The 24,407-nt window shown below is 47.2% G+C and overlaps 1 protein-coding gene across 4 annotated transcripts in view; it reads left to right on the top strand.

The window, feature by feature from the left end:
* Positions 1-24,407, top strand: part of LOC140730810 (unconventional myosin-VI) — a 322,637-nt gene that overhangs the window by 282,812 nt on the left and 15,418 nt on the right. For all 4 annotated transcript variants that reach the window (XM_073051731.1, XM_073051733.1, XM_073051732.1 and 1 more), the window contains 6 exons: positions 2,780-2,857; positions 5,992-6,121; positions 7,094-7,184; positions 9,030-9,180; positions 12,969-13,177; positions 15,835-15,913. In XM_073051731.1, the coding sequence (XP_072907832.1) occupies positions 2,780-2,857; positions 5,992-6,121; positions 7,094-7,184; positions 9,030-9,180; positions 12,969-13,177; positions 15,835-15,913 (738 nt within the window). The remainder of the gene's footprint in view (positions 1-2,779; positions 2,858-5,991; positions 6,122-7,093; positions 7,185-9,029; positions 9,181-12,968; positions 13,178-15,834; positions 15,914-24,407) is intronic.

The following is a 24,407-nucleotide window of genomic DNA, read 5'->3' as shown; positions in this document are numbered from 1 at the left end:
CTTCACAGTCCAAAGATGTACTGGTTAACTGGTCAATGTAAATTGTCCTGTGATGAGGCTGGGGTTAAATCGATGGGTTGTGGGCGGTGCAGCTCACTGGGCCTGAGGGCCTGTATCTCTAAATAAGTAGATGGGTGGCTGGGTGATGGGATGGATGAATGCCTTCTATTTTCACTGGGCTTCCTACACCCAGAGAAACAGGCTTGAGATTCCCAGTGCCCTTCTGAATGCTGCTTCTCCAGTTTAAACAACGACAGGCCAGGGGTTCCCATGAGTCAGTGAGGGGATTATGCTTGTTGAAAGAGGCTTTGTGGATTTCTTGATGTGTTTCCTCTGTCAGCCACTGATCTCCAGCTGAGGGTGGAGAACCTGTTTCAGAGATCTGGTGTCACGTTTGTGAACGATGTGGTGTGCCCACCAGTTGCAGTTGGTCTCGATGCTGGGGCATGTTGAAGTAAGACCAGACACGGTGGTTGGTTGGTTGTTGGTTCATGTACCCTGCCACTGGTTTTGGAGAATTTTGCCAAGACAGCATTGGTCTTGGCTCCTCCAGTGCTCTGAGATGCCCGCTGTAGATGACCCTTGTTGGAATTAAATGGGAGAGCAGGGTAGACCGTGAGCTTTCTGCTAAGTCTTAATTATTAAACACACTTTTCCATAGGTGGCCAAAGGTTGTGCCCGCAAAATGGAGAGACAGGAGAATCTCGTCACTGATGCCTTCCATCAGTGGGGGTGGCACTCTCGCTGTGGGAAGTCCACCTTTTCGAAGATCTCCTTGTGAACCTTTATGCTGTGGGGTAGTGCAGTGGAGACAGATTTGACGTGGTATTTATCACAAGGCCCTTTCTCTTGGACGTTAAAGTGAACGAGACAATGATGATTTGGGATGCGACCTCTGGATGTGTGCAAACACAGGTGCTGCCTGTGTATTGTAGCCAAGGTTGGTTACCTTATCTCAAGAGTAGAGGCAATGTAGTTTACCCGTCTACCGACAGGTCCACTGTCATCTCCTCCTCTTCCCAGAGGAGAGAGGTAAGGCTCTGAATACGTGACTGGAAGTTCCTTTCTGCCAGGCTTTAGAACTTCAGCCAGAATGCTGTCTTCCCCCAGGACCATGTTCTCTCAGTTGCCATATTTCTTTCCAGCCCCAGGTTGACTTTGGGTGGTGATGAGACTGGGCAGAATTGGATAATTGTGGTAGGGTGAAGTCAAGGTCACTTGTGGCAGGCTGGCAGTTGCTTGAAGAGTTCCTCAGAATGCTCCTTCCTGGCAACTCTTGTCGTTGCTGAGCTCGAGTCCTCTCCTGAACATCATTAGAGTGGAGGTTTGGGGTGTGACTGGTCTTGACAGCGCCAGAGAGTGCAGGCACGTCATAATTATCAGCAAGTTGTTTCTTCTGAGTTCCTTCCATCTGCATGGCTCTTATGATAGACCTCAAACCTGTAGAGCTGCCTTGCTTCCTGTTGAGGTACAATGGAGTGTCCAGTCCAAGATCACCTTTTATTGATCGTTAATGAGCTCACTGCCAGTACTCTAATCCCAGCCCAAGAGCCTGGCAACGGGAGCGTAGCGCTTTACGGTACTACCAACCCAGGTTCAATTCCCACTGCTGAATGTGAGCGCTTTGTACATTCTCCCTGTGACCGCGTGGGTTTCCTCCGGGTGCTCCGGTTTCCTCCCACAGTCCAAAGATGTACCGCTTGGTTTATTATTTGATCACTCTAAATTGTCCTGTGATTAGGCTAGGGTTAATTCGGGGGGTGGGGGGGGGGGGGTGCTGGGCGGCACAGCTCGAAGGGTTGGAAGGTCTAAATCTGCGCAGAACCTCAATAAATGAAATGAAGAGTCTCTTCATGGGGACAGTCAATTGGAATTCATGGTCCTGATCCTGGTCTACCAGACTCTTGAGATCTCTGAATAATTAACAGGACAAGTCTTGCTTGGCATTTCTACTAGGGCCATATCTCAGTGCAAGGAATTAAACACTTGTGTGAGTTATAACCACATCCCTCTTCCTCACAGCAATACCTGATCATCTAGGTTAGCACGTTTCATGTCAACAGCCAACTTCACAATAGCTTTAGTCAGTCATATCATCTGGCATGCCGTTGACAGACTTGCGGGGGTGTCCTTTTGAAAGCTCTCCTTAAGGTGAATGCACAAGTTCCCGAAGTAACAGCTGTCAAAGAACAGGGCAGTTCTTGCACATACTTCTTGATCAGTGTCACTCAAACAGAATCAGGGTACTTGGTGTTTGAGCGGCCGCGCTGTATTCAAATCAGTTACAACGACTTTTTGTCAGCACTGTCAAAAGTAACTGGTCATCTGTAAAGTGCTTTGTGAGCATCTAAAGACGTGGAATGTTTTTTTTTTCAACCAGAGTGTGGTCAGTATTTGGGATGAGCTGCCAGATGAAGTGGTTGAGGCAGATACGTTAGCCATGTGTAAAAGGTAATTGGACGGTAAATGGATAGGAAAGGTTTAGGGGAGGGGTTCCCAACCTTTTTTATGCTATGGACCAATACCATGAGGCAAACGGGTCTGTGAGCCCCTGGTTTAGAGGGATAGAAGTCAAATATGGGCAAATGGCACTTAGCTTAAGTGGGAACATGGTTGTCTTTGACTAATAGGGCTGAAGGCCATGTTTCCATGCTCTATGCCTTTATGAGTTAAGTTATTGGAGAAAGAACATGAGCGAGGCCATTGGGAGTTATCCTGGTGAGCCTTTCCAGTTTATCGGCTTAAGCATAACATGTCATTTTCCCCTTTCACTCCCCAGGCACTGTTCAAAGCCTTGGGCCTCAATGAAAATGATTACAAGTTTGGTCTTACCAAAGTCTTTTTCCGGCCTGGCAAGGTAAGAAGCTGTGAGAACTGGAGTCTGCTTTCCTCTGTAATGATGTTGAGTTCACAGGCTTGCCTGACAGACGCAGATAATGGCTTCTTCTGATCCGGTCGATGAATGGAGTTGTTGAATCTCATAAAGCCGAAGTCCAGAATCTGGTTCCCTGTTCCAATCCTCCTTAGAGAGAGTAACGTGTAGGGACTGAGAATGGGACCTTCATTCAAACTAAAGCCAAGAAGCTTTGAGGAAGGGTTAAGGAGGAAACTGACCAGCTGATAATTTTGAGTTTAATTTGTGGTTACTTATTTTCGTGTAGTGTATACAAAAAGGTTGGATTGCGGTCAGTCCTGCCATAACCCTCCGAATCTCTTTTGCACGGCTGTGTGTCATTTCTGCAGCTGCCCCTCCCCCCCCCCCAATAACAAACGCCATTACAGAAAGATTGATGCACTTCCCAGCGATGCTCCCTGATCGTCGTTTGACTGCTGGATGCTCAAAGGCCTTGAAACATCTTCTCCAATAAGAGACACTTGAGAACCATTCAAATAAATCAGAAATTCCTGAAAAAAAGGAGTTGCCAGGACTTGAGACTGGAGTTATAGGGAATAGTGTAGTAGGTTAGGACTTTATTCCCTGGAGATTGAGTATACAAAATTGGGGTGTATCGATGGGGGAGATGTAAGCAGGCTTTTTCCACTGAGGTTGGTGAAATCAGAACTCGAGGTCATAGGTTATGGGTGAAAAGTTGAAAGCATTTACCACGCTCTGGGTAAACTTTTTACACAGAGAGTGGTGAGTGTGTGGGATGGGCTGCCGGCAACTGTGGTGGAGGCGGATACGATAGGGCCGTTTAAGAGACTTGTGGACAGGTACATGGAGCTTAGAAAAATAGAGGGCTATGGGTAACCCTAGGTAATTTCTATGGTAAGGACATGTGCAGTACAGCTTTGTGGGCCGAAGGGCCTGTATTGTGCTGTAGGCTTTCTATGTTTAAGGGAAACTTGATGTGTCACAGTAGCGTACCGTTAGCGTGACGTTATTACAGCTCAGAGCACTAAAGTTTGGAGTTAAACTCCGGTGTCCTCTGTAAGAAAGTTTGTACGTTCTTCTGGTGAGCAAGTGGGTTTCCTGCAGGTGCCCTGGTTTCTTGCCTTGGTCCAAAGGTGTTACTGGTTAGTAGCTTGAATAGTCATTTTAACTTTCCCTGTAATCAGGCCAGGGTTAAATAGGTGGATTTGCTGGGCGGCGTAGTTTGTTTGGCCGGCAGTACAGCTTTGTGGGCCGAAGGGCCTGTATTGTGCTGTAGGCTTTCTACGTTTAAGGGAAACTTGATGTGTCACAGTAGCGTACCGTTAGCGTGACGTTATTACAGCTCAGAGCACTAAAGTTTGGAGTTAAACTCCGGTGTCCTCTGTAAGAAAGTTTGTACGTTCTTCTGGTGAGCAAGTGGGTTTCCTGCAGGTGCCCTGGTTTCTTGCCTTGGTCCAAAGGTGTTACTGGTTAGTAGCTTGAATAGTCATTTTAACTTTCCCTGTAATCAGGCCAGGGTTAAATAGGTGGATTTGCTGGGCGGCGTAGTTTGTTTGGCCGGAGGGGCCTATTTTGCGGTGTACAGCGAAAGTAATTAAACAAATAAACAGACTTCACTCAGTAGGTGGTGGGAGTGTGGAGCGAGCGGCCAGCAGAAGTCATCGCGGGTGTGATTTCAGCATTTAAAAGAAATTTGTATCAGGACATGGATGGGAGGGCTATCGAGGGCTAGGGTCGATGGGACTAGGCAGAATTGACTAGTTTGTGGACTAGATGGGCTGAAGGGCCTGGTTCTGTGCCCATGACTCTATCATACTATAAGGTGGCTCAACCTTCTGGAGCTCATTTATAAGCCTAAAGATGAAGTAAATGACGATGAGAACAAAACCACACTGTTTGTTCAAGGTGGCCGTTAAGCTGAGGAGTGCATTTGGCTCAGCTGATCCCCTTTGCTCCCTGTGGTGGGGCAAGACCAGTCTGGAGCCCTTTTCCGTTTTGAAAGGGTCTGATGCACCTCTGACCTGCAGTATGTCGGGGCCAAACTAACCCACGAACGTGGTTTGGAAGCTGGTTCTCCCCTGAGCTATGTGTAAACCTAATCTACTTTGTTCTTTTTACAGTGTTTGCTCCTATCTGTTCTTTAATTGGCCCTGGTATTGTTTTGTGGGTATTTTCAAAGATAACGGTGAAATAGATGTGCATTAGGATAATAAGCGATTGGGCTTGTAAGTCGTGGGATCGTCATCGTCCCTCAGGCAGGTTGAGAATATAAAATGACAAAAGTAGGCTGCTGGGATTTGTTCTGCTGCATGTGTGTTTTAACAAAGGAAATCACTCATCAATTTTGAATTGTCTGCATTTGTGAGGATGCCCCAAGGATCAGCTACATTTGAGCTATTTATCGACATGTATTAGGGATTTTCTGTGGTGGGTTGGTCAAGGCAAGACATGCAACAAAAAGCGACATTCAACAATTATAAAGAATAGAGAATTATATAAAAATAATGTTAGCGGTTAAAGTACGGATATGGAATAAAATGTGCATAAATACATAAATATCCACATGTATTTACAATGGAAAGAACCTTATTAAAAAAAGTGGTTTAAAGTGTTTACAATGAAGTGATGGGGAGATAGATATAAGGGGGTTGGGGGCTAACTAGAACAGTTGCCTGGGGGAAGATACATTTAAGATGGTGTGATGTTTCTTTAGTAGCTCTACAGCACTTCCCAGTGCATTTCTATATATAGGAAAGAAGATTCTATGAGCCCTATCTATGCTTCTCATATTATAAACCTCTACCAGGTGTTCCCTCAGCCTCTGCCACTCTAGAGAAAACAGCCCCTGTTTGTCCAACCTCTCCTTTATAGCACGTGCCCTCTGATCCAGGTAAACTCTTCTGCGGTCTCTCTAAAACCTCCACATCCTCCTTATAATGGGGTGACCGGAATCTCAGTCCACTTCTATTTGCTTTAAGGTCAGCAGTTCACATCGTTGTTGGTGAGTGCCTTTAAAGAGTGTGCAGAAGAACGATTGCACGCTAGGTCAGTCGGGAGCTAAAGGTGAAAATGGTCGGAGGCCGACTGCTAATTTCCTTTGAACTGTGTTTGCTCAGTTTGCAGAGTTCGATCAGATCATGAAGTCCGATCCCGAGCACCTGGCGGTGTTGATGAAGCGTGTCAATCACTGGCTCATCTGCAGCCGGTGGAAGAAGGTTCAGTGGTGTGCGCTGTCCGTCATTAAACGTAGGTCTAGCGTTTCAATGGGGCTGACATTATTTTACATCGAGCCACACACCACAGCTGCATTTAAAATGGTTTTCTAGATCTGATTACAAAAGGCAGTTTTGGGAATTTTTGTGGATCAGTGTGATGGCATCAGGCGGTTCTTTACTTCAGAACATTCCCACCATTCCAGTTTTTGTGAATCGGTGTGATGTCATCAGAACATTCCCACCATTCCAGTTTTTGTGAATTGGTGTGATGTCATCAGGCGGTTCCTCGGAACATTCCCACCATTCCAATTCTTATTGCTTGATTTTTCATTCTGTTGCTTTGGCCAGCGCCAACAGGTTTGGCGTTTAGCGCCAATCGCTGATTGCTTTGGGGCCGAGGGTGGCACAGCGAGTAGATCTGCTGTCTGGTGACCAGGGTTCATTCCTGAGCTCAGATGCTGTCAGTGTGGAGTCCGCGTGCTCATCCTCTGACCACGCGGGTTTTGTTCAGACGCCTCGCTTTCCTCCCACGTCTGGGTTGGCAGGCTAATTGGTCACTAAATCTGGGGGAGGGGGAGATGGACAGTGGGAATAAGGGGAGAATAAAATGGGTTGGTGAAGGATCAGTGGAAATGGGTGGGTATGGTCAGCACAGATTTTGTGGGCTCATTGTTTTCTGATAGGGCTCATGGCAACTATGGGAATGCCACCTTTTCCAGCGCCAAGAGGCGGGATAACTTTTCATATTTGCTTCTTTGTCAGTCGAGGGACCTCTAGTGATCATGTTTAATCCCAAAAAAAGAGGTTAAAAAATTAAATAAGTAGAGCAAAATGAGAGGGAGAGAACTATTGAGGTAGTGTTCACGGGTTCATTGTCCAGTCAGAAATCCGATGGCGGGGGGGAAGGAGCTGTTCCTGAATTGTTGATCGTGTAGAATGCAAAAGGTGCGTATAGAATTACACACGATTTATTAAAAGGGTTTTATTCTATTTATTGCTGCAGTGAAGAACAAGATCAAATACCGAGCGCTTGCTTGCATTAAGATGCAGAAGACAGTCCGCATGTGGTTATGCAAGAGAAAACACAAGCCACGGTTAGTGATTCACTTTACAAATAGGCTCAAGTGGTCAGATTGTTTGATCTCTTGATTGCGGTGGACTGGGCAGGAGTTGCTTCCAGACTTCCAAATCCCTGTGTGGTGTTTCACCTTATATCAATAACGCATTCTAGGATAGGATAGAACAGTAAAGAGTCCACAACATTGTGTTGGGCTAATTAGGCAAAGGATACCCATTCCCCTTCAGGCTGCACAAACATTCTCTGCATATCCAAGACCCTCTTAAACACCTCCAATGCATCTGCCTTCACGGCATCTCCTGGCAACACACCACTCTGTGTGTAAAAAGAAAAAATAACTTTACCCACATGTCTCCTTTGAACTTGCCCCCCTCTCACCTTAAATGCATGCTGCTCTAACATTTGTCTTTTTGCCTTGTGGTGGGGAGGTGGAGGGTACCAGCGGCCTGTGCTTCTCATCATCTTTCTAGATTTATAAACCTCTATCAAGATGTAGATAGAAGAGAAGCCTACCTGGAGCAGGGGATGGTAGGGCATTTTTAATAACATTTTAGTGGGTATCTTTAACAAGTGCTTGAATGAGCAGATCTCACAGGGATCTTGCATTAGTTCAGAAAGGTGACATCAGTATGGGTTGGCACAGACACAGTGGGTCAAAAGCTCTGTTCCTATGCAGTGCAATTCTTCTGCTCCATGTATAAATAGTGTAAGTGTTGAATTTTTGAAATTAAACGTACGGTAGCATGACTCCCCCTCTCCCCCCCCCCCCCCCCCAGCCATGACAATGAGAACTACCACTGGAGAAGGTGCTGTATCACATCCATTGTGTTTTGCTCACTATTTGTCAAGATGGTGGTTGTTGGAGATATAACCGTTGCGTTCTATGAAGGCTCTGGACAATACCTCTGTCCAGCTAAGCATGCTGTCGCATTTGCTGTTCCTGCGTCCTATATAACAATCCAGCAACAAAGCACAGAGAAACGGAAACTTTCCAAAGTCTCAGCAGGTCAGGCAGCATCTACGGTGAGGGAAACGCATTGCAGGAAAATCTTCACCTCTGTTAGCTGCACGCAGGGGATGGAGCACCTTGCACACCCTCTCTTCCCACCAGCCAGAGACCCATCACACTCCTTCCAGAATGGCGACGGGTGCTCAGCGCTCCTCGCGCACACGGGCAGACGGCCTCACGGAAAGCTTCTGTTCTGCCCACCGGTGGCCTGTCACTTCAATTCTCCCTCCCGCTCCTCAGCATCAGAATCAGATTCATTAAAGCTGACATGATGCTTGTTGTTTTGTAACAGCAGAACAGCGCAAAGGCATGAAACTGCTTTAAATGACAAAAATAAATAACTTGAATAAGAACGATGGTGCTCGTGGGCTGTTCGGACATCCGATAGCAGAGGGAAGGATGCTCTTCCTGATCACTGAGTTCGGGTCTTCAGGCTCTCGTAGCCCCTCCCCGAGAGCAGTAATGAGAAGAGGGCATCGCCTTAACATTGTGCCCCCCGGAATTAGCCTGGGGAAAAGGTCTTGGGCTACACACTTGATCTATGCCCCTCATCATCTTGTACACCTCTATCAAGGCACCTCTCCTTCTCCTTCACTCTAAAGGGAGTTGGGCAGTCATATCCAAATGAACCCACCACCCCTCTTGAGAAGATCATAAGCCATTCGGCCTGTCGAGTCTGCTCGGCTATTCCATCATTCCATCCCTTTCAACCCCATTCTTCTGCCTTCCCCTCGTAAACTTTGCCACCCTTAATAATATCAACCTGTGCTTTAAATATCCCCAGTGACCTGGTCTCCGCAGCCGTCGTGTGGACGGTGTTGCTGGCACTAATTGGGCTTCTCTTCCTTCCAGCATTGATGGTGTGGTGAAAGCGAAATCATTGAAACAGCGTGTCAACAGGATGACTGAGGTGGTGAAGGCCCTGAAGGAGGGAAAGAGTGAGATGAACAAACAAGTCCAGGATCTGGATTCATCGATAGAGGCTTTTGTAAACAAAGTCAAGGTAAGTGTTTCGATGTGCGGGCTTCTGGCAATTGTTTTACCAATTCAGATAGCCTTCAGAGTCGCCAGAAAGAAGGTAGAGAGGGGAAGGGAGCCTGAGCTCAGTTGTCTAAAATCCGACCCCAGCTCCCCACAACAATAATTGCAAGGGACAATACGCACTCAAGGTCGCACACACACGCAGGCAAAGACGTGCGCGGGGGCGCACAATGCTGGGGCAGCTCAGCCCGTCAGGCAGAATCTATGGAGACGAATAAACAGTCGATGTCTCCTTAGATATTGCCTGATCTACTGGGTTCCTGCAGCATTTTGTGTGTGTTACTCTGGATTTCCTGCATCTGCAGAATCTCTTGTGTTTATGATGGCAAGAGCCATGTTTACATGCGTCGGTTTAAAGCACCACGCTGCCCGCAACTGCTGGATGTCATAAAAACAGAATCCCATCAATGTTGGGCAGGTCAGGTAGCTTCCGAGGAGGGAGAAACATTTCACAATTCAGCTTGACGACCTTTCATTTGACCTGGAAAACAGGCCTGATTTACGTTGCAGAGGAGGGGAAGGATGGAGGGAACAACTGGAACATGTATAATTGGGCGAGGGTGTTCCTCAGGGATCAGTGATGTACAGTACTGTGCCAAAATCTTAGCACACATATATAGCTAGGGTGCCAAGACTTTTGCACAATTCTGTTTGTCAATGTGGAATGGAGAGGGAGTTTGTAAATCTGGTGGGAGCAAAGGATGTTGGGAATGGCGAGGGTGGCGCGCCACATGAGGGGTGTGGGGCCAGTGGCGGAGGAGGAGTTGCTGGAGGAGGGGGTGACGCGGGTGCTGACACTCCCAGCCCTGAGAACCAGGCAAGGTCGCTGTTTTGGGACCCCTCCTCTTTGTGATTTTTATAAATGGCCTTGATGAAGAAGTAGAAGGGTGGGTTGGTAAGTTTGCTGATGACACAAAAGTTGGGGATGTTGTGACAGTCTGGAGGGTTGACAGAGTTTACAGCAGGACATTGATAGGATGCAGAACTGGGCTGAGAAGTGGCAGGTGGAGTTCAACCCAGATAAGTGTCAAGTGGTTCATTTGGGTAGGTCCGATTTGAAGACAGAATACAGTGTGGAAGATCTGAGAGATCTTGGTGTCTGCGTCGATAGGACACCCAAAGCAGCTACGCAGGCTGCCAGTGACGTTAAGAAGGCGTACGGTGTGATGGCATTCAGCAACTGTGGGATTGAGTTTAAGAGCCGAGAGGTAATGTTGCAGCTATATAGGACCCTGGTCAGACCCCACTTGGAGTACTGTGCTCATTTCTGGTCACCTCACTACAGGAAGGATGTGGAAACCATAGAAAGGGTGCAGAGGAGATTTACAAGGATATTGCATGGATTGGGGAGCATGCCTTATGAGAATAGGTTGAGTGAACTTTGCCTTTTCTCCTTGGAGTGATGGAGGATGAGAGGTGACCCGATAGGGATATATAAGATGATGAGGGGCATTGATCGTGTGGATAGCCAGAGGCTTTTTCCCACGGCTTAAATGGCTAACACGAGAGGGCACAGTTTTAAGATGTTTGGAACTAGGTACCGAGGGGATGTCAGGGCTAAGTTTTTCACATAGAGAGTGGTGGGTGCGTGGAATGGGCTGCCGGCGGCGATGGTGGAAGCGGATACGATCGGGGCTTTTAAGAGCCTCTTCGATAGGTAGATGGAGTTTTTAAAAAAATAGAGTGTTATGCGCTAGGGAAATTCTAGGCAGTCTCTAGAGTAGTTTAAGTGGTTGGCACGACATTGTGAGTTGAAGAGCCTGTATTGTGATGTAAATATCTGTGTTCTGTGTCATTCGATTACAAACAGTTGGTTTATTGATCATTACAGAATGTCTCTCTGGTGATTCCCGCTCCCTCCCCTCTCCCTTCCCCTTTTTCTCACCAAAGTGGATAGGGTTCTAATGATGGTTAGGGTTCATTCTTCAGGGAGTTTGGTATGAAAGTTGGGAAGGGTGCTGAACCTGTACAGAAAGTCTCAGTTAAGCCTCATTTGGAATATGGTGTCCACTTCTGGACACCAGGAAGGATATCGAGTCTTTGGAGAGGGTATGGAAGTTGTCCTTCAAGATGTTGCCTGGTTAGGTCATATTAGCTATAAGGAGGAGTTAGACAGCCTTGGGCTGTTCCCTCTGGAGTGTCAGAAGCTGAGGGGAGACTTGAGAATAGTTTATAAAATTATGAGAGATGCAGACTGGATAGATAGAGTCCTTTTCCCATGGCAGAGGGAGCAGGTGTGCGGTGAGCGTAAGAAAGTTTAAAGGAGATTTTCAGGTTTCTTTCAACACAGTGAGAGGTAGGTTCCTAGAGCGCACCGCAGAGGCAGACCCAATAGCCAGTCTAAACAGGCAGCGAATAGAGACCTCAGCATCCGTCACTGAGGACCCCCATCACCCCGGACGTGCCACCTTCTCTTTCCTACCATCCAGGAGGAGCCTGAAGGCTCACACTCAATGTTTTAGGAACAGTTCCTTCCCCTCTGCCATCAGTATTATGAACGGGCACTGAAGCCATGCACATGGACTCTCTGCTGTTTTCTTTTTACTCGTTTTCTTTTGTACTACTTAATTTATATGTGTGTGTGTGTGTCTGTGTGTGTGTGTGCGCGCGCGCGCGCGAGAGAGAGAGATGGTAATTTATAGTTTTTTAAATTCTTTTGCAATGTACTGCTGCTGCAAAACAACATATTTCACTACATATATATATATATATATTTCACTATATATGCCATATATATATATACACACACACATATACTAAACCTGAAAGATAGGAGAAAATCTCCAGATGCTGGAAGTCCAGAGCACCACTCTCAAAATGCTGGAGGAGCTCAGCAGGCCAGGCAGCAGCTGTGGAAATGAGTACTTTCCTTGTCCTGATAAAGGGTCTCTGCCTGAAATTTCCACTATTTACTATTTTCCATAGGTGCTGCCTGACCTTACCTTCCCCAAACACGTCCTGAATGGGATTAACCCACAGCGGTCTTCCCCTTGTTTCCACCGAGTAAGCGGACTTTGACAACTTAGCTCAGTCGCACTTGTCCACGTGGAGAACAGCTGGGCCCCTGCCACCACACCGTTCTGAGCAAAGAAATGCCATTTTCATACAGACGCTGACAAGTTGTACAATAATTGATCCAATAGGAACCTTGTAGACTCCAGAATCCTATCCTTGATTGATTGAGAATACGGAGTGAAATAGGCCTTTGAGCCAAGCTGCCCAATTTAATCCGAGCCTAATCATGGGAGAATTTATAATGGCCGATTAACCTACCAACCGGCACGCTTTTGGATTGTGAGAGGAAACCGGAGCCCCTGGAGGAAACCCACGCAGTCGTGGAGAGAGCATGCAAACTCCTCGCAGGCAGTGGCAAAATCGAACCTCCATAACCTGCACTGTAAAGCGTTGTGCTAACCACTCGCTACTACATGTGTCAGGTGCTATGTGGTAAAGCCAGTAATACTTGAGAATTAGTAAAATAACTGTCCTTTGTTTGTCGTTGTCTTGGTATGCTCAGCGAAGCTGACTCCCAGGCTGCACAAGAGTTCGGCTTTAAAGGGCCGTGTTCAGCCTCGATGACTGCGCTATGTCCTCACACCATCTCTGTCAACTTATTATCCAGGCTGTCTTCCTCCTGGACTTCCACACGTCGACAGGCTGTGCTCTGTCCTGGTAGCACGCCTTTTGTTTGTTAACCCTTGCTTTGCTGCAGTGCCCACAACCCCCCTCTTCCCTCTTTGTTTCCCTCAGCGCACGGTCATGAGGCGGGACGAGATCGAGAAGGAGTACGCCGGCCTGGTGACGCGCTCCGAGCAGCTTCTGGTCGCCCTGCAGAAGAAGAAGCAGGAGGAGGAGGAGACCGAGCGGCTGCGGGTCATCCAGCAGGAGATGGAGCGGGAGCAGCGGAGGCGCGCGGAGGAGGAGCAACGCCGCAAGCAGGAGGAGGAGGACAGGCGGTTGTAAGTATGCTGCAGAGTGACCACACTCAGAGTCTCACAGCGCGTGCCGGTGGTGGAGCCAGGTACGATAGGGGCGCGAAGAGACTCTTAGATACGCACTTGAATATGTGAAGAATGGAGGGTTATGGACCACGTGGGATTAGGTTAATTAGGTGTATTGGCTTAATTAATTTGTCACAGAATTATGGACAAAGGGCCCTGTCCTTGTGCTGGGCTCTACGTTCTATAATTAGGCCCTTTGGCCTACCAGCTACATGAAGCACGGTCATTTATTCATGGACTTGAAACGACATGGATTTATCTTCACAGTACAAATCTCCGGTTGAGATGGTGCTGAGCTGCGGTCCCTGTCAAGGCTGTGGTTTGTACTCAGACATTTTTCTGGTTTGTAGTGATGGTCCTAGGGATAGAGAGAAAGGAGCTGGGGGGTCACATTAGGGTTTTGGGACAAGGATGCTGAGGAGGCAGAGGTCAGGCAGGAGTCCAGAGCTCTGCTGCGTGTTCCAAGGCCGGCAATGTGGGCGTGTGTTGAGGGACAGAGACCAGGGAGGATGAGTACAGGTCAGCAAGGCTGCTGAGTCGGAGAGTCTGGAGTTTCGGGGTCCTGTCATCGGCAAGGCCCGGGGTCGATACCGAAGATCGAAGGTCAGTCGGAAATCCGGAAGTCGTCTTGGAGCCGGATGGGTGAAGCCGAGTCTGCGAGTCCACTGGAGGTGGCCTGTCCCGGGGGAGGGGCTGCTGAAGGGTGTGTGTGTGTGTGTGTGCATGCGTGCACGTGCGCGTGTGTCCCTGCTTTGCTTGTCTTGTTGTGGCTCGCGTTGTTCTGCAGAGCATTGTAGGCGTGCTGTGTTGGCTCCAGAGTCTGTGGCAACACGGGTGGGCCGCCACAACAGATCTGAAGGTTCATCCGGTTGTCAACACAAGCGATGAATTCCACTGTGAAGATGATAAATGGACTTGAATGTAAATCAAAAGGATCGTTGGTCTGCCTTGGGAAGTCGCAGTGTGGCATGCTGAGCTGCATTTGAGTAGAGATGAGGGATTTCGTCATCTCGTCTGATAGTTGTCACTGAATACTCTCGAAATACTGAGCAATGACTCACCATAGAGTCAGAAGCACAGCACAGAAACAGGCCCTTTGGCCCTTCTAGTCCATGGCCAAAACCATTTAACCTGCCTGTTACCATGGAACTGCACTGGGACCAGAGACCTCCATGCCCCTACCATCTAAACATGTATCTATCTAAACTTCACTTCACCGTTGAAATCGAGCTCACACGCACCACACTCGTTCCACACTCTCAAGACCCTCTGAGTGAAGGAGTTTCTCCTCGTGTCCTTCTTAATCTTTTCACCATTCACCCTGAACCCACGACCTCCGGTTGTATTCCCACCCAGCCTCAGTGGAAAAAGCCTGCTTGCATTTACCTATCTATACCCCTCAAAATGTTGTCTATCTCTGCCAAATCTCCTCTTAATCTTCTGTGTCCCAAGGAGTAAAGTCCTAACCGATTCAGTCTTTCTTTATTACTCGGGTCCTCCAGACCCAGCAACATCCTTGTAAATTTTCTCTGTACTCTTTCAACCTCATTTACATCTTTCCTGTAGGTAGGTGCCTTTGTCCGTCACCACACGGCTCCCTGAGCAAGGTTCTGCACTGTAATCGAGCCTATCCCTGATCTCTGTTACGTAGGCGCGGAGCAAGAACGACAGTGGAGCAGTGGGATTAAAATTGTCGGCCACTGTACACGTGGGGCAGCTTGGTGTGGGAGCGGCGAGTGGGCATTCAAAAACAAAAAGAGGGCACCACCTGTGCGTAGGAGGCGCAATTGATTCACCACGTGATCAGTTGATGGCACGCAACATTCTCGCACTAAATCCTGCACAGTTCAATCCTAATGTCAGACTAATGCAAGGGGAGGCAATCAGTGAACTGTCTCTCTTTTGATATTTGAGGCATTTAGTGAAGTGTATAATTCAGCCACCAAAGACTATGTTTATAATCAGAATGTGTATTTTACTTGTAAAACAAACTACGGATGGTTTGATTTAGTGGGGGAAATGCATAAACATGTCAAAATATACACAAGGAGATGTGATTGCGTTCTCAGAACGGTTCTGAATATGGACGTGTTCAGTGGGCATTAGGCACGTGTGTTGTATGTACAGTCCTTTAAATAGGGTATTTGTGAGTATGTCTGTTAGGATCTTGTGTTCACAACTGTCACTGATCCGGGGAGTTTCTCCTCGTTTGATTTTGCACGCTGCCCTCACACTGCGTAGACAGCCTCCAGTCACAGTGGGGTTCCGTTCCTGGGACACTCTTTGTGACGTGAGCTGTCTATCAGTTGGCAACAAGCGTCACTGTGACCGGAGGACGGGAAGAGCGGCCACCCGTATGGGTGATCGAGCGAGTCTGCTCGCCTATGCCCGGCCCCAGATTGTTGTCACTCAGGTAAGAGGGGTCAGAGGGCGCGTGGAGGTGCTCCATACCCACCTGGCAGATGATGCTTGATGTTGGAACATCCTTCTTGCCCATTTCCAAAGCCCTCGTTTAAACGTGGGTGGAGTGGGGGGGGGGGGGTGGGGGAGTCCTTCAGTCGAGCAGGACCTGTACCGAACCCGCAGAAATGACCTTGTCTACTTTTTGTCACCAGGAAAGCAGAGATGGAGATGAAGCGGAAACAAGAGGAGGAGGAACGGAAGAAACAAGAGGAGGAGGAACGCCGTCTGCAGGTATGAACCGTTCTTCAGGACGGGAAAGCGGAGCCCATCACAATGTGACCCTAGCAGGGGAGGCCGTGGAAGAGATGGTCTGTGGACTCCAGAGATGAGCACTGGTTGGAGAACCTCTCGGGAGTCCACAGGACAGGGTCTGGGGAGGCTGGAGTTTAGAAATGTCTGGGGGTGTTCGGCTGTTTAAAGTGGTAATGTGATTCGATAGTTGTCTATGTCAAAAGTATCCCTTTGGAAGACGTAAATAAGCGATTGTGTTCTTCAAGTGAGAGCAACTTCAAGGGGCATGGATGGAGTCCAGAACGTAGAACATCTGGGTGTGAGGCTGAAAGACTGTTTTGTGCTCGGGTGCATCACTGAAGTAGGTTAGAGTTGTTGGGTAAAGTGGACGGAGTCTTTAATGGGATTCACTCGCTCCCCTCCCGTTACTCTGTGGAGGGTTTGTCATCTCTGGGTGGGGAAGCTGGGCTGGGATTCCACATTCCTCCAGCTGTAGCAAGTGCTGTCTGCGAAGCGCCATGAATACCTGCCAATACCTGCCAGCCTCTGCTTTAAATATACCCAATGACTTGTCCTCCACAGATTCACCACCCTCTGCCTAGAGAAATTCCTCCTCACCTTGTATCCCAAAGCTGTGACCATCAGGCCCTAGACTTGCTCGCTATAGGAAACTCCTTCCCTTTCAATATCCGATGGGTTTCAGTGAGATTTCCACTCATTATTCTAAACTCCATGCTCCTCATGCGTTAACCCTTGCATTCCCGGGATCAGCCTTGTGAACCTTCTCTGGATTCTCGCCAATCCAAAATGATATTGTTTGTTCTTGTAACACTCAGTTCAAATATTTATCTGTCTCCAGATTAAATGTATCTTATAATCTGGGCTCCAACACCCTTGGGGACAGAGTTCCAGAGATTTCCCACCCTCTGAGAGAAGACATTTCTACACACCTCAGTTTTAATCAACTGGTCCCTTATTTTAACTTGTGTCCTTGTACGTGACCGTCCCACAAGCAGTGATGACTGGATAACTGTTGGAAACATTTCAACATCTGCTCAGTCAAGCCCCTCTCCCTGCTGTTCATGATTTTGACCCAGTTGGATTCTGTGTTTTCATCCAGTGGTAAATCGGTTCATTATCGTCTCGTGTATCTAGATACAGTGAAAAGCTTTCAATTTGCTATCTGGCCAATGAAATAATTTCATTACAACAATGCATGGAACTAGCACAAGGGAAAAGGGATAAGTAGCACGATGCAGGCTGCAGGGTCGTGTAACCCCCTGGGTCGCCTCAGGCTCGCTCAGCTCGTTCTCGTCTAGGGGGAGCAGCCAAACTGGGTAATCAGCTGGTGTGAATGCTGTATGATGTCCCTGCCTCGCCCAAAAAACAGACAGTACACCGTATGCGATTAAATGAGTACAATTTATAAAGGTTACTATAACTAAGCGATTAATAATGATACAGTATATATGAAGGAAAAACAATAAAGAAAAGGCGCCAAACTTATCAAAGTCCAAACCACTTCGTGCACAACCGTTGGAGCTCAATTACTGAAGTCTTCTGGCCACCATTCGATTCCCTCCGAACTCCTCGACTCGCAGCTCAGGACCACCCGAAGTGGTCAACCAAGCACATCTAGCTTTATCTCCTCTCCTCGGAGTACCTCCTGGCCTTGGACCCCCACTTGGGGTCCGTTCCTCGCCCAGCTTACAGCATCACGTCCTCCCTCTCTCAACCCCTCGTGCTGATCTCCCCAAAAGCCCGCCAACAATAGCTTACAGACTCAGAAGAAAGAACAACATTAATCCCAATTGGTTTACAAAGGAATACAATTCTTGTTATCGGTAAGTTTTAACCCAAACAAGTTTCCAGCACTCTCTCACAACAAAGAAGCATTCCTGCTTTTAACAAAACAAAGAAGCCATTTTGATTACATACACAGTAACAAAGAAAAAAGAAGAAACCCCCTTTACAGTCATGACAGGGTAGACTGTGAGGTAAAGAGACCATTTTATTGTAGTAGGGGACAGTTCAGTTGTCATAAAAGCAGGATGGAAGCTGTCCTTGAGCCTGGTGGTGCATGTTTCAGGCTTTTGTAACTTCTGCCCACTGAGGGGGTGAGAAGAGTGGGTGGGGGTGGTCACTGCCCCTGTCATGACACAGGATTGCTCTAATATCTTCCGTGGGTGACAGTGCTCCCCCACCTCCTCTCCCTTTTGGCTGTTGATTTGCATGTCCGTATAACCGACAATACTGAGACCTCTCTGTTACGTTACACTTCATGTTGTTACTCGCGCTTATCAGCTCGCCCGCCATATTGCAACGGCACTCAAGTGAAAACAGCTGAGCTTTGATTCTTGGTTTTACCAGCTCTGTCCTGCAAAGTTCTGCTTACACTTTGTCCCGTCACACACTGCTTGTCGAATTTCCCCCCCTATCCTGCGGCACTGCCGTCTCGTTTCTGCAATTTTTTTCTGCGATGGCGTCTGCATCCGAGTGTGGAATCTGTGAGGAAGGGCCACTTGGGGATAGAGGAGGATGATGGTGTATATTTGGTAATTACTGGATGCTGTCAATCTTTTATCTCTCCAAAAATGATTTACTTTTAAGGCGATTCTATATTTCTTTAGACTATATTTTAAAGTAGTTGATTAAATTCTGACATTTTTCTCATTCTTGACATTCAGTTGTATTGACATGTTTGGAATTAAATATGAATAAGTTAGTAATGATCGCCATTTGAAACTACTGCAAGAAGTTTAGGGGGCAGGATTTGTTCAGTGGGTTCAGGAGGATTTCATAAATCAATATATTGAATTGAATTGACTTTATTTCTTACATCCTTCGCATACATGAGGAGTAAAAATCTTTATCTTGCGTCTCCGTCTAAATATGCAATGTACAACAGCACAGTCAAAATAACATAGAAATACAATTGTATCAGCATGAATTAATCAGTCTGAAGGCCTGGTGGAAGAAGCTGTCCCAGAGCCTGTTGGTCCTGGCTTTTATGCTGCTGTACTGTTTCCCGGATGGTAACAGCTGAAACAGTTTGTGGTTGGGGTGACTCAGGTCCCCAATGATCCTTCAGACCCTTTTTACACACCTGTCTTTGTAAATGTCCTGAATAGAGGGAAGTTCACATCTACAGATGCGCTGGGCTGTCCACACCACTCTCTGCAGAGTCCTGCGATTGAAGGAGGTACAGTTCCCATTCCAGGCAGTGGTGCAGCCAGTCAGGATGCTCTCAATTGTGCCCCTACAGAAAGTTCTTGGGGTATTGGGGGCCCATACCAAACTTCTTCAACTGCCTGAGGTGAAAGAGGCGCTGTTGTGCCTTTCTCACCACACAGCTGGTGGTACGGACCACGTGAGATTCTCAGTGATGTGTATACCGAGGAACTTAAAGCTGTTCACCCTCTCGACCCCAGATCTATTGATGTCAATAGGGGTTAGCCTGTCTCCATTCCTCCTGTAGTCCACAACCAGCTCCTTTGTTTTTGCGACATTGAGGGAGAGGTTGTTTTCTTGACACCACTGTGTCAGGGTGACGACTTCTTCTCTGTAGGCTGCCTCTTTATCACTTGAGATACGCCCAATTGTAGTATCGTTAGCAAATTTAATTAGCAGATTGGAGGTGTGTTTGATGACACAGTTATGAGTGTGCAGAGAGTAAAGGAGGGGGCTCAGGGCCTGGTGTTGGGTAATGGAGCCTGGCCAGGTCACTGACCTTTCAATGGAAAGGAAATGGTGACCTCGACTCCTTGCCTTTTAAGATGGCTACAGATAAAGTTGAGTATAGAGTTTGTGGGAGATTATTGAATTGGAGCAGGGCAAATTACAAGTGCATTAGCCAGGAACTAGAGAAAGTTAATTAGTAACAGCTCTCTTTGGACATAGAAACATGGAAAACCTACAGCACAATACAGGCCCTTCGGCCCCCAAAGTTGTGCCGAACATGTCCCTACCTCAGAAATTACTAGGCTTACCTATAGCCCTCTATTTTACTAAGCTCCATGTACCTATCTAAAAGCCTCTTAAAAGACCCTATCGTATCCGCCTCCACCGCCGTTGCTGCAGCCCATTCCACGTACTCACCACTCTCTGAGTAAAAAAACTTACCCCAGACATCTCCTCTTGTAGGCTTATCTACATATTGTGTCAAGAAACCTTCCTGAACACACCTAACAAACTCCACCCCATCTAAACCCCTCGCTCTAGGGAGATGCCAATCGATATTTGGGAAATTGAAATCTCCCATCACGACAACTCTGTTATTATTACACCTTTCCAGGATCTGTTTCACTATCTGCTCCTCGATATCCCTGTTACTATTGGGCGGCCTATAAAAAACACCCAGTAAAGTTATTGACCCCTCCTGTTCCTAACCTCCACCCACAGAGACTCTGTAGACAATCCCTCCATGGTGTCCATCTTTTCTGCAGCCGTGACACTATCTCTGATCAACAGTGCCACGCCCCCACCTCTTTTGCCTCCTTCCCTGTCCTTTCTGAAACATCTAAAACCCGGCACTTGAAGTAACCAGTCCTGTCCCTGAGCCATCCAAGTCTCTCCAATGGCCACCACATCGTATCTCCAAGTACTGATCCACTCTCTTAAGCTCATCCGCTTTGTTCACAATACTCCTTGCATTAAAATAGACACATCTCAAGCCTTTGGTCTGAGTGCGTCCCTTCTCTATCACCTGCCTATCCTCCCTCTCACACTGTCAACAAGCTTTCTCTATTTGTGAACCAACCTTCTCTTCCCCAGTCTCTTCAGTTCGGTTCCCACCCCACAACAATTCTAGTTTAAACTCTCACCAATAGCCTTAGCAAACCTCTCTGTCGGGATATTGGTCCCCCTGGGATTCAAGTGCAACCCGTCCTTTTTGTACAGGTCACACCTGCCCCAAAAGAGGTCCCAATGATCCAGAAACTTGAATCCCTGCCCCCTGCTCCAATCCCTCAACCACTCATTTATCCTCCACCTTATCCTATTCCTATTCTCACTGTCGCATGGCACAGGCAGTAATCCCGAGATTACTACCTTTGCAGTCCTACTTCTCAACTTCCTTCTTAACCCCCTGTAGTCTGTTTTCAGGACCTCTTCCCTTTTCCTACCTATTGCATTGGTACCAATATGTACCACGACCTCTAGCTGTTCTCCCTCCCACTGCAGGATATCTTGGACATGATCGGAAACATCCCAGATCCTGGCACATGTGGAGGGTGTTTAAAGATCAGCTGCACAGAGTACAGGATAGGTATATTCAGTAGGAAGGAAAGACCAGGAAAACTAAGAGAACATTGGATGTTTAGGAAGGTGGCAAATTTGATCAGTAAGATAAAGGAAATGTGGGGGCCAACTGGCCTAATTCTGCTCCTTTGCCTTATGGTATTAAGGTTTGGGAAGCTAAAATAAAATGGAGTCCTTAAGCGTTATGAAGAAGCTGGAAAAGAACTCAAGGGAATTGGGAAAGCCCAGAGCGGGCATAAACAGACCTTGGCAAGTAAGATTAAAGAGAATCCCAAGGCATTTTATACATCGGGAGTAAGAGAATAACTAAGGGGAAGGCACGACCACTCAGAGATAAAGGGGGCAACATGTGCTCTGAGGCGGTCGATGTGGGTGAGGACTTTGCCTTAGTATTTACCAGGGAGATGGGCGTGGAGCTTATTCATATGCCAGGGCATGCTGAGATAATGGAAGAGGCAGGGTTGGCTCTCTTAAAGAACATTAAGGTTGATGTACCCCAGGTTATTTAGGGAGATAAGATTGCTGGGGCCTTGACCAATATCTTCATGTCTCTCCAGACTTGGCCGAGGTCCCAGAAATTTGACAGGTAGCATATATTCCTCCTGTATTCAGGAAGGGAAATGGGGACTATCCTGGAAGTTGATAAGGAGAGGTGCTGGAGAAGAATTCTTAGGGAAAGGATTTTTGAACAGCTGGAAAAGATGGTCTAATTGGAGACAGTCAGTTTGGCATTGTGCCAGGCAAGTCCTGTCCTACCAATGGGTCTTTTGGTGGGGTGACAATGGTGATTGATGAAGATAGAGCTGTGAATGCTGCAATGTGTTTGAAAGGGTTCCTCACGGATGCTCATCCTGAAGATTAAAATGCGCAGGATCCTTAGTGATTAGGCCTTTTGGATTCAGAATTACTTTACCCACAGAAGAGAGAGGATAATGGTTGACAGGGCTTATTTTGGCTGGAGGTCTGTGATTAATGTGTTCCACAGGGTTCGCCACTTGGACCACTACTGTTTGTGATACGTACAAATTAACTGGATGAGCGGGTTAGTAAGTTTGCAGATGGTATAAAAATTGGTGGTGTTGTGGATAGAATAGAAGGCTGGCAATGGATATGGTAGAGTATGGATCAGTTACGGGTATGGGCAGAGAACTGGCAGAAGGAGATTAACACTGCCAAGTGCATTTTGGGAGATGAAATGTAAAGAGACGGTGCATTATTAATGGCAAGACCTTTAATCGCGTAGCTTGGTGTGCCAAGGGATCTTGGGGTCCAACTCTGAAAGTGTTTACACAGGCTGATAGGGTGATTAAGAAGGCATATGACACGCTTGCCTTCGTAGTCAAGGCAGTGAGTTAAGGAGTCCGGAAGTTATGTTGCAGCTTTATAAAACCCTAGTTAGGCGGCGTCTGGAGTATTATGTCCAGTTCTAGCTGCCCTTTATCGAGGCTTTGGAGGGGCTTACCAGAGTACTGTCTGGGTTAGAGGGCACGTGCTATAAGGAGAGTTGTGTGTCATTTTCTCTGGAGTGGCAGAGATCGAGAGGAGATCTGATGGCAATTTGAGAGACGTAGACGACCATATCAGGATACAAGGGGGCGTGCATTTAAGGTGAGACGTGCAAGTTGAGAAGTTCAAAGTACATATTTATCACCATATGCTACTCTGAGATTCATTTTCTTGCAGGCATTTGCAGTAAGTACAAAGAAACAATAAAATCAATGAAAAACTGCACATAAAGACAAACAGCCAAAGTGCAAAAGACAAATTATGCAAATACAAAAAAAGTAATAAATAACAGTAATAAAGTAATTGAGAACAGTCCCTAAAAGTGAGTCGCTAGGCCATGGAATCAGTTCAGTGTTGAGATGACTGGAATTATCCACTCTGATTGGGGAGCTTGGCCGTTTGGGGGGGGGGGGGAGAGGAGTAACAGTGAGTTTTTCTTACGCAGGGAGTGGCGAGTGGCGGGTCAGGTGTGGTGCCTGGGGTGGAGGCACGTACAACAGAAATGACGAGGCACGTTAATGTGCAGGAAATGGAAAGGTGGTAGACGTTAAGTAGTGAGAAGGCATTGGTTTCGTTGGGCATCAGTTCACTAATTCAGTTAGTTCAGCAGAGCATTGTGGGCTGAAGGGCCTGTCTCGGTGCTGTTCTGTGATTGTTGTAAGAACTTACTCTGTTCATGGAAGGAATGTGGGTCTCTGTGTGAGGCATTGCACAGTATCAGCTAGTGTGGTTACAAAAGGGTGGTCGGGTCAGTGTCACGCAGTTTTACAGCGCCAGCAGTCCAGGTTCAATTTTACCGTTGGCAGTAAAGGATTTGCACGTTCTTCCCGAGACTGCGGTATTCCGATTTCATCTGGGTTTTCCACTTTCCTCCCACATTCCAAATACGTAGTAGGTTAGTTGGTCACAGTGGCATAATTGGGCAGTGTGCACACATTGGGCTGGAAAGGCCTATCTTAAACAAAACATGTTCCCTCCTGCACAACCCTCTCTGTTTCTCTCATCAATATGTCTAAGAGTTTCTTTAATGCCCTTATTGCATATGCCTCTACCACCAGCCCTGGTAGGGCATTAAACTTACCTCTCACTTCCCCCATACTTTCTTCCAGTCACTTTAAGATGATGCCCCTTGTGCTGGTCATTTCCACCTTGGATAAAAGGCGCTGGCTGTTCACTCCATCAATGCCTCTTATTCTGCCAAGTCACCTCTCGTCCTCCTCCGCACCAAAGAGAAAGACCTTAGCTTGCTTAACGCAGGGGTTCATATGAAAGGCATACGGGTTGGTGGGATGATTGTTCACATGAGTGTAGTTGGGCAGAGTGGGCTCAGTAGGCCCGAATGGCCTGTTACTGTGCTGTATCAGTAAATAAAGACAGCCATGTTATAGCAGAAGCTGGGTTCACCTTTATAGCAGCTCCCTCAGCATTACTGTTTCAGGCTACATACCTTAGTCCTTTATAACCCTCCCGTGCATTACAGTACTGATTATAAACTCGAGGGTTTGCACGCCACATATTCTCGTTATGCAGTAACGTAACCCAAGAGCAACCTACTGTTGCCAGCATTTGTGGAATGACTTCTGCCTTTCTTCTTCCAGAAGAGGATGTGATTGTGTTGAGGTTTGATTGCCTCTTGTGTTTCTCTGTCTCCAGGACAAACGTCTTTTGAATCTTCCATTATTGTAAATCATAGAAACGCAGAAAACCTACAGTACAATACAGGACCTTC

This window comes from Hemitrygon akajei, chromosome 7 (assembly GCF_048418815.1).
Source record: "Hemitrygon akajei chromosome 7, sHemAka1.3, whole genome shotgun sequence".
In the NCBI taxonomy this organism is placed as follows: Eukaryota; Metazoa; Chordata; class Chondrichthyes; order Myliobatiformes; family Dasyatidae; genus Hemitrygon; species Hemitrygon akajei.
Note: the sequence above shows the minus strand (reverse complement) of the source record. Positions and strands in the feature narration are given on the sequence as shown.